The sequence below is a fragment of the Canis aureus genome, chromosome 16, assembly GCF_053574225.1.
Source record: "Canis aureus isolate CA01 chromosome 16, VMU_Caureus_v.1.0, whole genome shotgun sequence".
Taxonomy (NCBI): Eukaryota; Metazoa; Chordata; class Mammalia; order Carnivora; family Canidae; genus Canis; species Canis aureus.
Window position 1 is genome coordinate 47776632 of NC_135626.1, and position 13782 is coordinate 47790413.

Sequence of the window (13782 nt, forward strand, 5' to 3'; positions counted from 1 at the left end):
TTTTCTCCAGTTTTCCTCTTTGTCTTTGTTCTTCTTTGGGATATAAGTGTGTGTGTGTGTGTGTGTGTGAGAGAGAGAGAGAGAGAGAGAGAGAGAGAGAGAGATGTGAGTATATGCGGTGTTCCTGGATTTTTCTAGAAGATTTCCTTATCTTAGTTTTCCAGCCTTACTATTTAACTTTTCTGCTATCATATTTTTATTTTCTAAGAACTCTTTTGTTCTTAGAATCTTTCTCCTTAAAAAAGTAGTAAAATCCTGTTTTTGTTTCATGGATGTAATAATTTTTTCTCTTTTTCTGAGCATATTAATGATACTTGTGTGTGTGTGTGTGAGTGTGGTTTTTTCCCCCCTCTGTGCATAATTTCTTCTAAGTTGCTTCTTCCTAGGATTTATTTTGGTCTGTTACATCCTCAGATTGTTCATAATTTTCTGATCCCAATTAACATTATTGGATTATACAGCTGATTGGAAGCTCTGAGCAAGTGGGTAGGCCTTATCAATTTTGAGCTTAACCACTGGGTGATTTTCGTAACTTATTTTGTTGGGCATCACTGATGTCATTATTTTTAGCCCTTCTTCTTGAGCTGGTCAGATAGCCCAGAGGCCTTTGTTGGTATTCTGCTTGAAACATAAAGCTCTGACTGGTATAGCCACTCAGCGTTTGATTTTCTGTATAGTAGTATCTCGGTTCACACCTGAGTACAGAACTGATGTCCTCTAGTCCCAAGAACTTCAGTGTTACCTCCTTTAGAGACTAAACTTGTTAGTGGCTGAAGGGGACAGGTAGAGGTGATCTAGGGATCTGCTCTTTCCACAGCTGTCCAGCAGTTCTCTGCTGTAGCTACTCCCTTTTCCATTTTCAGTATCTTTTGGGGATTGTGATTATTGGTTCTTAGGATCACCATTTTGGTTTGGGATTGGGCTTTCTTGGCTCTGTTAACAGCAGTTGTCACTTGTCCATTTGCTTTCCTGCTTCCAAATTGTGTTTGTTGTTTCTGCTAATTTCTCTATCCTTGTGAGTTTAATGTTTTAAAAAATATTTCTTTAGCAGATTTTTTTCTAAAGATTTTATTTATTTATTCATGAGAGACTGAGAGAGAAAGGCAGACACACAGGCAGAGGGAAAAGCAGGCTCCATGCAGGGAGCCTGACATGGGACCCGATCCTGGGTCTCCAGGATCAGGCCCTGGGCTCAAGGTGGCACTAAACCACTGAGCCACCCGAGCTGCCCTTCTTTAGCAGATTTAAGAGGCTTTCAGGAGGGACCAAAATGAGATGTTTGGATTTAGTCTGTTATCTTAATTCAAAAACTGATAAGAGAAAGAGTATATGAAGTTTTAAAATGTATATTTTGCATCTTTTGATTTGGATCAGTTCTTTTTTAAAATTTTGTCACTTTTTTTATTGCCCTCCCACTTCCCAAATACCTGGTCATGGTGTTTATTGTGCCGTCTTTTTGACCTCTTGCTAAGGAGATGGTAGCATGGAAGCTTTTGTTGGCAAGGTCATTAGAACTGGTGAGATAACTGTAACCATGTATTGGTTTGAAGGATAATGCTGTGTTTCATTTTAAGTGAAAAGTCAGTGACACTATCCATCAGGGAGCCTGATGCTTGTATTTCTCAGACATTCAGCAGTCAACAGGCCATATTCATACTTGGTCTCAAATGCCCTCTTGAAAGGGCTCAGAGTCCTTGGGATGGCTGTGAACAAATTAGGAAGTAAGTTAAATTTATTCTGTGTTCCAATTTTTCCTTCCTGTACTTCCCTTCCCTATCCCACCCTTCCTCATCCTTTTATTTATTTATTTATTTTTTCCCCCTCATCCTTTTAGATGTTCATTCTCCCTGCTTCTCACTTCTTTTTCTGTCCTGCCCTTTTGGGCCAGAAGGATACCAAAGGTGCTTTGTCCAAATATTGTAGGCCTTGACATCTGTAAGATTTATTACTAGTAGGTGATGAATAGCCAGCAAAATTTACTGAGCACTTAATATATGCCTCATAGTGTTCTAAGCATTTTATGTTTTTTTCATTAATTCTCGCAACAACCCAATAATGTAAGTATTATTATTTTTTCGTAGGTATTATTTTTGTGTTCATTTTTTAAATGAAGAGAGACTAAAGCTCAGACAGGTTAAATAACTTGCCCAAGACACTGGCTATTAGTAAGTGGGACCTAGAGTTTTTTCTCAGAAGCTGTTTAGAAGAATATTTTCAGTAACTAATTTTATACTGTAGTCTAGTTTCCAGGGCATCATCTGGAGATGTCTGCAACTTGCATTGTTTTAGTTGTTAAAATCAATGTTTGTGACTGGGGTTCGGGGTGTGTGGAGATAGTATAATGACTTTTGCTGTGCCTGGACTGGGTATTTCTGAGATCTTTAGAAATTTCAGACAAAGGCATTTTTTGAAAATATTAGTGGCATTCCAAAAAAAGTTCTATACCGTGATAAATCAGTATTCATATTTAAAACAATGCTTAGGCAAGTAGGAGAGAAAACTCTTTAAACGTAGATAAGTGTGTGTGAACCTTTGTAATTATATGAGTCAAAGAACTTAAGAAGTTACCTTTGAAGCCCTGTGGATGGATTTTTGATACATCATTGATGAAATATTTTATAAATTGAACAGTAAAATTCCTAAAGTTCTGTATTTGGCAATACAACTATTCATTTAATTTAGTTTCTTTGAAAGCTTTATCCATAGTCCCTGAAATTGCCTTTAAAAAAAATACATATCTTTTAAATTAGGTAAGCTCTGTGCCCAATGTGGGGCTTGAACTCATGACCCTAGGATGAAGAGTTGCATGCTGTACCTATTGAGCCAGTCAGTTGCCCCTGAAATTGCCATTCTTGATGCATAATAAAGTACACCAAGTTTAGTAAAGATCTGAGACAAATAAGGATGCCTTTTTTCAGGTTGTGATTTTTGACTATTTTTCTTACAAAGTCAAATACAAAACTTTAAATATCATTGTTAGTGGTAATTAAGTGTTCCTTGTCGATAATTTGATAGATCAGAAAGATTTAAATCTTTTTAAAAGTTAAATTACTAACAGTTTCAGTTTGTTGCCCTCTTGTGGTAGATTACATGTGGACTCCTGGTGAAACTCTTGAAGTTCCGTAAATTGTTTGGTTGACAGTATGTAGAGATTTGATATATGCTTTCCCTGGAGGCTTAAAATGATGAGTCAGTGAACCTACTGCCCAAGGGAGGCATACCTAAAACAAAGTGTGGGGTAGTGAACAAATTTTTAAAAAGATTTATTTATTTATGTGTGTGTGTGTGTGAGAGAGAGAGAGAGATAGTGTGCATGTGTGCGCTTGGGAGAAGGGGCAGAGGAAGAGGGAGAGAGAAACTCGTGCAGCCTCTGCACTGAACACGGAGCCCAGTGCAGGGGTTGGTCTTACCACCCTGAGATCATAACCTGAGCTGAAACCAAGAGTCTAACGTTTAACCGGCTGTGGCACCCAGGTGCTTCTGTAGTGAACAACTTAAAAAAAAAATTTTTTTTTAATTTATTTATGATAGTCACAGAGAGAGAGAGAGAGAGGCAGAGACCTAGGCAGAGGGAGAAGCAGGCTCCATGCACCAGGAGCCTGACGTGGGATTCGATCCCAGGTCTCCAGGATCGCGTCCTGGGCCAAAGGCAGGCGCTAAACCGCTGCGCCACCCAGGGATCCCTGTAGTGAACAATTTTTAATTGCAATGCTAGTAGTTTATAGAAACAAAGTTTTTCTGTTATTGCTTGCTTTGTTTTTTTATTATAAAGATTTTATTTATTTGACAGAGAGAGAGAGAGCATGCACAAGCAGGGGGAGCAGCAGGTGGAGGGAGAGAGAGAGAGAAGCAGGCTTCCTGTGGAGCAGGGAGCCTGATGCGGGGCTTTATCCCAGGACTCTGGGTTTATGACCTGAGCTGAAGGCAGAGGCTTAACTGACTGAGCCACCTAGGCACCCCCTTCATCCCCTTTTATTTGTTTACTACTCATTTATTTATTTTATTTTTAAAAAAGATCTTTATTTATTCATGAGAGAGAGAAAGAGAGGCAGAGACACAGGCAGAGGGAGAAGTAGGCTCCATGCAGGGAGCCCAACATGGGACTTGATCCCAGGTCTCCAGGATCACACCATGGGCTGAAGGCAGCGCTAAACTGCTGAGCCACCCAGGCTATCCATGTTTACTACTCATTTAAAAATATGTTATTTATATAGGTTAGTGAAGCATTTAATAAAATGAAAGGTTCTTACATGAATCTACATGAGAAACCAGAACGCTGAGCAATCAACTTAGTGATCAGTTTTTTTTCCTTTTTTTAAAAAAAGATTTATTTATTTATATATTCATGATAGACAGAGAGAGAGAGAGAGAGAGAGGCAGAGACACAGGAGAAGGGAGAGGAGAAGCAGGCTCCATGCCAGGAGCCCGACGCGGGACTCGATCTCGGGACTCCAGGATCGCGCCTGGGCCAAAGGCAGGCGCTAAACCACTGAGCCACCCAGGGATCCCCTAGTGATCAGTTCTAATCCAATATATGAGAAAGCCAATCTTTCTTAATTTTGCATTCATCCTATCAGTTCTTTGCTCTAAAATTGGGACTGTTAGTAAAAGAGGAACTGCCAAATTAGATTAGCACTTTTTCTTGTCACTCTTCATTCTGAATAAAATTACCTTGAACACAGCATTTAAAACTTTTTTTTTTTTCAGGGCACCTGGCACAGTCAGACTCTTGTTGATCTCAGGGTCATGAGTTTGAGCCTCACCTTGGGGGTAGAGATTACTTAAATAAATTCTGTATATCCCATAGTCTCCTGGACATAGTCACATAACAGGCACCTCAAATACAGCTTGTCTAAAACTGAACTCCTCACCCTCTCCCCCCTTACCTGCCTTTCATCCATTGATCCTATCATAGTAAAAGCTGCTCAAGAAAAAACTCGGGAATAGGCTTTTGTCCTGTGTTTTGTTGTACCTTTTCATTATCTCTTAAATATTGAATCTGATTTTTTCCATTGTCACTATCTTTACGATAATACAAGCCAACATCATCTTGATGAGACTACTTCAGTAGCCTCCAAACTGATTTGTATGTAATTCACCATTCCCCAGTTCTAGTCTCTGTTCCATAGCTGGATGTTTTTTAAAACAGCAGTTTTGATTAGGTCTTTTTCCCTCAAGTAGCAAAACCTTCGAATTACTTCCATATGTTCTTTTTTTTTAAGATTTTATTTAAAAATATTTTATTTATTCATGAAAGACACAGAGAGAGAGGCAGAGACATAGGCAGAGGAGAAGCAACCAGGCTCCCTGCAGGGAGCCTGATACGGGATTCAATCCCAGGATCCCAGGATCATGACCTGAGCCAAAGACAGATGCTCAAACACCGAGCCACCCAGATGCCCCACTTCCATATGCTCTTAACAGAAAGTTCACAGTTCCCTAATTTTGTACATTTAATTCTCTTGCTTCCCACCACCAAAAATAAAAACCAAATGCAAACATCCAAAACCTTTTTTTGGCTAATTTATCATTCAAGTCTTGGCCTACGTATGCCCTTTCCTAGGGCTTTCTTTCCCTAAACCACTCTCCCTCTTGCACCCTTGAAAGAATTTTCTTTTTAACGCATCTGTTGCACTTGTATTTATTTATTTATTTTTTATTTTTATTTATTTATTTATTTATTTATTTTTATTTTTTATGATAGTCACAGAGAGAGAGAGAGAGAGAGAGAGGCAGAGACACAGGCAGAGGGAGAAGCTGGCTCCATGCACCGGGAGCCCGACGTGGGATTCGATCCCGGGTCTCCAGGATCGCGCCCTGGGCCAAAGGCAGGCGCCAAACCGCTGCGCCACCCAGGGATCCCTATTTATTTTTTTTTAAAGGTTTTCTTTGTTTGAGAGAATGAGTGAGAGAAAAGAGTACAAGCTCGAGGGAGAGGGAGAAGCAGACTCCCCACTGAGCAGGGAGCCTGATGTGGGGCTTAATCCCAGGATCCTGGTATCATGACCCGAGCCAAAGGCAGACGAGCCAAAGGCAGACGTTTAACTGACAGCCACCTAGGTGCCCCTGTGTTTGTTTTAAGGTAGATATTACATACTTCATAAGATGAGGAAAATAATAGCAACTCTTCATATTGCACCCAGTAGGTGCTGGCAGTCTTTTAAGTGCTTTACCTATTTGAATTTACCTTAATCCTCACAACAGCATTTTGATACAAGTATTGTATCAACCCCATTTTTCAGATGGAGAAGTTGAAGCATAGAGACAATAATTTATTCAGTATCACACAATTAGTAGTAAGTAGCAGAATCAGGATTCAGTCTCTGGTATTCTGCCTCTAGAATGTGTAATAGTAACCCACTTGGACTGCCTGACCTCTCTGTTGCTTTAATTGCTAAATCCATGGCTGTATTAGCTTCTTGGGGCTGCAGTAACAGAGTATCACGAACTAGGTGGTATTTATTCTCTCATAGTTGTGGAGGTCAGAAGTCTGAATTCAGGGCATCAGTGGGGCCACTCTCCTTTTGGAGGCTCTAAGAAAGAATCGGTTTTTGCCTTTTCTAGCTTCTAGTGGCCCTAGTGTTCCTTGGCTTGTTAGCAGGATAATTCCAATCTCTGCCCATCTCTTTAAGGCAATCTAAGCCTTTTTAATCCAGTACCTCCAGATTCTTCCAGTCTTTTCCCATCACTCAGTTCCAAAGCCACATTCACATTCTTAGGTATTTGTTAGAGTAACACTCCATTTCCCCAGCACCCAAATCTGAGTTTCCTAGGGCTGCTGTAACAAACTATCATAAACAGAGTCCCTTAAAACAACAGGAATTTGTTCTCTCACAGTTTTGAAGGCCACAAGTCTGAAACCTCAGTGTCAGCAGGATTGATTCTTTCTGGAGTCTCTCAGGGAGACTGTTCCAAAGCTCTTGTGGTTGCTGGCTATCATTGACGTTCCTTGGCTTATAGAGAGATGGATCACATGAATCTCTGCCTGCACCTTCACATCACCTTCCCTATGTGTCTGTGTGTCCTCTCTTCCACTTACAAGGATACCTGATTTCTTTTTTTAATTTTCTTTCTTTTTTTTTTTTTTAAGATTTTATTTATTTATTCATGAGAGAAACACAGAGAGAGACACAGGCAGAGGGGGAAGCAGGCTCCATGCAGGAAGCCCGATGTGGGACTCGATCCCGGGTCTCCAGGATCATACCCAGGGCTGAAGGCAGCGCTAAACCGCTGAGCCACCCGGGCTGCCCCTAATTTTCTTTTTAAAAAGATTTGTTTATTGATTTTAGAGAGTGTGTGGGGCAGCCCAGGTGGCTCAGCAGTTTAGCGCTGCCTTCAGCCTTGGGTATGATCCCCCGGGATCGAGTCCCACATCCGGCTTCCTGCATGGAGCCTGCTTCCCCCTCTGCCTGTGTCTCTGCCTCTCTCTCTGTGTCTTTCATGAATAAATAAATAAAATCTTTAAAAAAAAACAAGATTTTATTTATTCATGAGAGACATACAGAGAGAGGCAGAGACACAGGCAGAGGGAGAAGCAGGCTCCCCATGGGGAGCCCGATGCAGGACTTGATCCCAGGACCTGGGGATCATGACCTGAGTCCAAGGCAGGTACTCAACCACTGACCCACCCAGGCGTGCCTAGAAACCCCATTCTAACTCCAAACCAAATATATATATATATAAATATATATATATATATACACACACACAAATCAATGTTTATTTATGTAGGAAAGCTCTGGTCGCTTTTATGATTAGAGTAAATAATTTTGATTATTATAAACTATGTAAAATGTACCTAAGTCCACAAGTATTAGGACAGTTTTTCATGGGGGTACCTGGCTGGCTTAGTCAGTAGAGCATGTGACTCTTGGTCTCAGGGTCATGCATTTGAGCTCCAAGTTGGGCATACATATTACTGAAAAAACAGTAATAAAACAGCTCTTCTTTGAAAACATTAGCAGTTGTTCACTCTGTTTTGTTACTTATGCTTTTAATGAATTTATTCTTCTACAGCTTGAAGAAGGAGGAAATTGTCAGTGTTGTGTATTACCATTGATGAGCAGAATAAAAAATAGTTTTCAGGTGCCACATTTGTAGAGGGACGTTGAGGGGAAGAATATTAGGGTTGTTACAACTGAAAAATGTGCTATAAGAAATGATTAAAGTAGTGATCATGCTGGCCTGAAAAGAAAAAAACTGAATAGAATTGTAGATGTAAAAGATTTGAAGGACTATGTGTGGAGGAGGTATTAGGTTTATTTCACATAACTCCAGGAGGCAGAACCAGGACTAATTGGTGGAAACACTAGGTTTGTGTCATCTCATTAAAAGGAAGAACTTTCTGGGCAACGGGATAGCTCAGTTGCTTAAGGGTCTGACTTTTGATCTCACCTTAGATCTTGGTCTCAGGGTCGTGAGTTCAAATCTCACAAGAACTTTTTTTTTTTTTTTTTTTTTTTTTTTTTTTTTTTAAGGAAGAACTTTCTAAAAGAGCAATTCCAATCTAATATGTGAAGTCATGAGTTTGGTTTTTTTTTTTAAGATTAAAATTGAAATTAAGTATTTTCTGTTTAGATAGAAATTATGTAAGTGACAGTATAGATTAAGTCAGCTATTAGGAACCCTTTCAGTAATATCTGAGTTACTTGAAAAAAGTGGAGAGACTGTTTAATTTTGTTCCCATACCATCTCATTTTCATGTTGAAATCATATGCTTGTAAATTATGTTTTCTACCCTAAAAATGTTTTTATGTAGAATATTTTTCTTGTTTCACTGAAATTTGTAGATAATTCTGAGGAAAGAGGAAAGAGCAAATAGTTAAAGAATTCAGCATCTTTTAACAAGTGAATCCTTAAGATAGATTTTTTTAGAAAGTAGAGAACCAGACTGGGGCACCTGGGTGGCTTAGTGGTTGAGCGGTTTGCCTTTGGCTCAGGTTATGGGTGGCTGAGTTGTGGCTCAGGATGGGATTGAGTCCCACAGGAGCCTGCTTTTCCCTCTGGCTATGTCTCTGCTGCTCTCTCTGTGTCTCTCATGAATAAATAAATAAAAAATCTTAAAAAGAAAATTCAAAATTCAAAAAAAAAAAAAAAAAAGAACCAGGCTGTTCTGTAACTCTTAGCTCATTCAGTCAAAGCTCACTAAGTACTTTCTGATTTGATATTGTCACTTAATTAGATTTTTGATATAGCATTGCCTTTTAAAAGCATTTTATTAGTCTTTTTGATTAGAGGACTCTGACATCTTTAATGGTGTAAATTGGAATAAGACTACTGTCATCACTCAGTCATAAGTCAGTAGAAATACCCATTACAGAGTGAAACAGAAAGCAGATTAAAAAAGATTTTCAGTAATTTTTGTAAAAAGCTTTTAACACAGCAATATAATAATTTCATATATCACCAGATGCTGATTTGAAATTGGAAAATGAGGAGTGTCTGGCAGGCTCAGTGGGAAGTACATGCAACTCTTGATCTCAGGGTTGTGAGTTTGAGCCCCACATTGGAGATAGAGATTACTTAAATAAATAAAACTTTGAAAAAAAGAGCAAAGAGAGATAACATTAATTCATCTTTTTTTTTTTTAAGTCTTTATTTATTTTAGAGAGTGAGTGAGAGAGAGAACACATGAGCAGGAGCAGAGGGAGAGGGAGAAGTAGGCTCCCCTGCAGAGCAGAGAGTCTTATGTGGGGCTCCAGGACTCTGGGATCATGACCTGAGCCAAAGGCAGATGTTTAACCAACTGAGCCACCCAGGTGCTCCAACATTTGTTATTAGTTTTTTCCTTTTTGATAATTTTGATAAGCTTAACCATGATTTAACATGTCCCTCCTTTCTTCAGAATTACTGAAAGACTCATTCCTGCATTTCTGCTCAGTTTTTATTTACTACCATATTTAGTAACAATAATATTTTATATTTATTCATTACTAACAATGTGTCTAGGTGCTATAATCTATGCTTTGTTTATTTTAAAGATTTTATTTATCTATTAGAGAGTGAGCACGAGTGGGGTGAGGGTAGAGGGAGAAGCAGACTCCCCACTGAGCAGGGAACCGAAGTGGGGCTCCATCCCGGGACTCCAAGATCATGACCTGAGCCAAAAGCAGTTGCTTAACTGACTGAGCCACCCAGACGCCCCTATGCTTTATTTTTTTTATCATTATTTTTTATTTTTTTTATAATCTGTGCCTTATTATATTGCCTTTAATTGTTACAGTCACCCTGAAAGAGGTACCATTATCCCCACTTTATCAGCAAGGTTAATAAAATAGCTCAGAGACTCAGAGGGGTTGTGTCTTGTCCACGTTTGTATATCTCATAAATACTAGAGCCCATTTTAAAGCCAGATCTTTCTTAAAGTCCAATTCTTTCAACTCTATGAGTTTGCTTTTGAGTAGACAGCAAAGTTAGACTCTCATCAGGTACCTCACACATGTTCCTGAATTCGTTGAATTAGTTTTGAACGAGAGAAGAAATATTGTCATACATATTTCTTTTTTTTTTTTTAAGATTTTATTTATTTATTCATGAGAGACAGACAGAGGCAGAGACATGGGCAAAGGGAGAAACAGGCTCCATGCAGGGAGCCCAACGTGGGACTCTTCTCTCCAGTGTGAATGTTGTCCATAAGACAGGGAGAGAGAGGAGACATTGTCACTCATTGAGATGGCTTGTTCCAGGACCAGAATTTAGCAGAGCATTTATATCATGTTGATGGAGATGTTCTAAACTGAATTGTAGTGTTAACCTGCTCTGTACCTGCCATATACTGAACATAGTTTAATATTTCTGGTTAAAATTCCGTTCATATGGTTATAGCGATGATCTGAAAGTTGACTAAAGTATAACCAAGACTGTCCTCCACCAAGTACTAACACCCTCTGAATTTTGAGGTCCTGTTTCTGTGTGTCATATTTGTAGATATCTTTCTTTTTTTTTAAGACTAATTTATTTGAGAGAGAGTGTGTGTGCTAGTGGGGGGAGAGGCAGGGGAGATGGAGAGACTCCCTCCTGAGCACAGAGCCAGACACGGGGGCTGGATCTCACAACCCTGAGATCATGACCTGAGCTGAAATTAAGAATTAGATACTCAACTGATTGAGCCGCCCAGGTGCCCCCTCCTCTGTTCCCACTATTAACTCACACATTATTTTATCATAAGCTGCTGTGGGCTAGGAAGCCAAAATAATTAGAGATTGCTTAACTAAAATGTAAGTGACTTGAGTTTGAGTGAGACATGAGGGGATTTCTTGTGAGCAAATATACTGAGCTTTAATGGGTAGGCTATTTATTTATTTATTTATTTATTCATGATAGTCACACAGAGAGAGACAGAGAGGCAGAGACACAGGCAGAGGGAGAAGCAGGCTCCATGCACCGGGAGCCCGACGTGGGATTTGATCCCAGGTCTCCAGGATCACGCCCCGGGCCAAAGGCAGGCGCCAAACTGCTGCGCCACCCAGGGATCCCTTTTTTTTTAAACATATTTTAACTCTCACTGGATAGATGGAAATCGTCATATCAGTGCTGTTATGTCTAACATAGAGAGTGTTTTTGTACTTCTTTTAAACAGAGAAGAAGATACAGAAAATGAAAATGAGAAGAAAATTTGGTACTACAGCACAAAGGTCCAACTTGCAGAATTAATTGACTGTCTAGATAAAGATTACTGGGAAGCAGAACTCTGCAAAATCCTGGAAGAAATGCGTGAAGAAATCCACCGGCACATGGACATAACTGAAGACTTGACCAATAAGGCTCGGGGCAGTAACAAATCCTTTCTGGCAGCAGCTAATGGTGAGAGGGAAATTTTCTCAATTTACTGTTATTAAATTTGAGACAAACTCCTGGTATGAAACCACTACAAAAGAAAATATTAAAATATCAAGTTATATATATTTTAATTCTCTGTATTTTTGTTTTCCCAAGGAATCTTGTTCATCCCAGCCTAAATTAGGGGATTCTATGCATTTTAGCATTTTGTCTATTGTCTAGGGCATTACTAATATTCCAGTTTTTTTCTTTAATTCAAATATCTTATTATTGGTAGTCCTACTTTTAATTATGAGAAACAGTATTCTTTTAAAAGATGCTCTTTTTTTTTTTTAAATGAAGCTTTTAATTTTAGAATAGTTTTATAGTTAGAAGTTGCTAAGATAGTACGGAGGGTTCCATATACCCTGCACCAGGTTTCTAGTATCTTGCATTAGTGTGGTACATTTGTCATGAGTAGTGAACCAGTATTGATATATTATGATACCTTAAGTCTATACTTTATTCAGATTTCCTTATTTTACTGATAACCTTTTTCTGTCTCATGATTCCATCGAGGATACCACATTATATTTGTTGTGTCTCTTTAGGTTCCTCTGTCACAATTTCTGACTGTCACAATTTCTCAGACTTTTCATATTTTTGATGACTTTGACAGTGTATTTGTCCTCTCTGGGAACCAGAATCTGAGCTGTGATAGTCAGTTTAGGAGCATCCAGCCCAAGTGAATCCTAGAATGATATCTAATTGTGTCCTTTAACTTGGGATTTTATGAGATGAAAACAGCAGAAACTACTACTGGGTTCTGAGATAGCCAGGAGTATTTTGCATTTTTGTGACAGGGATTTCAGCATTGCAGCCCGTTCTAATGACTTGATATACCTAACCTCAAAAATAGCATAATCCTTGCAAATTTATTCCTCTGGGTTTTTTTTTTTTTGTTTTTAAGATTTTATTTATTTATTAGAGAGAGAGAGGGAACATGAGCCTGGGGGGAGGGGGGACAGAAGGAGAGAGAGAGAGGCAGACTCCCCGCTGAGCAGGGAGCCCAATGTGGGATTTGATCCCAGGACCCTGGGATCATGACCTGAGCTGAAGGCAGACGCTTAACCGACTGAGCCACCCTAGTGCCCTTACAGATGGATTTTATTTTATTTTATTTTATTTTAGAAAGAGAGAAAGAGAATGCAGAGGGAGGGAGAATTTTATGCAGGTTCCATGCCCAGAACAGAGCCCAACATGGGGCTCAGTCTCACCACCCTGAAATCATGACCTGAGCTGAAATCAAGATTTGGATACTCAACCAACTGAGTCACCAAGTGCCTGGTAGTAGTAGTTTTTGTTTTGTTTTGTTTTTAATTTTTATTTTCATTGAATGGCACTAGGAAAATTGGGAGGAACATGCACTAGTGAGGTTAAGGAATGCTAGCACTTGGGGTGCCTAGCTGGTTCAGTCATTAGAGCAGATAACTCTTGATCCTTGGGGGTTGTGCGTTCAAGCCCCACATTGGGCATAAAGACTACATGGGGAAAAAAAAGAAAGCTAAAAGAAGTGTTGGCAGTTGAAAATCAAACATAGTGGAGCTATGAAAGTGAGAAATAATATGGCTATAAGAAATAATATGGCTCCAATCAGTAAGTGATTGGAAACTAGATTTTCTAAATAAAAAGTTCTTTAAAAAAAAAAAAAGTGAGATACTTCCATTGATAAGTATAGTGTACTTAGCAAGGGTAACCATAGGTAAGGTAATTGAAATAAAAGCCATAGGTACAAAGATATAGGAAATATGTACAAAAGAATCCTGGGATGAGTTGGATGATAAGGAGGACAGAAAGCTGGCACGCCTGGGTGGCTCAGTGGTTGAGTGTCTCCCTTTGGCTCAGGGTGTGATCCTGGGTCTGAGGATCGAGTCCTGCGTGGGACTCCCTGCGAGGACCCTCCTTCTCCCTCTGCCTGTGTCTTCTGCCTCTCTCTCTGACTCTCATGGATAAATAAAATCTTAA

At 39.3% G+C, this 13782-nt stretch overlaps 1 protein-coding gene across 14 annotated transcripts in view; it reads left to right on the top strand.

Annotated features, from left to right (window-relative positions):
* The window catches only part of BPTF (bromodomain PHD finger transcription factor), a 152867-nt gene that overhangs the window by 41675 nt on the left and 97410 nt on the right, over window positions 1-13782 (top strand). For all 14 annotated transcript variants that reach the window (XM_077853740.1, XM_077853739.1, XM_077853743.1 and 11 more), the window contains exon 3: window positions 11579-11802. In XM_077853740.1, the coding sequence (XP_077709866.1) occupies window positions 11579-11802 (224 nt within the window). The remainder of the gene's footprint in view (window positions 1-11578; window positions 11803-13782) is intronic.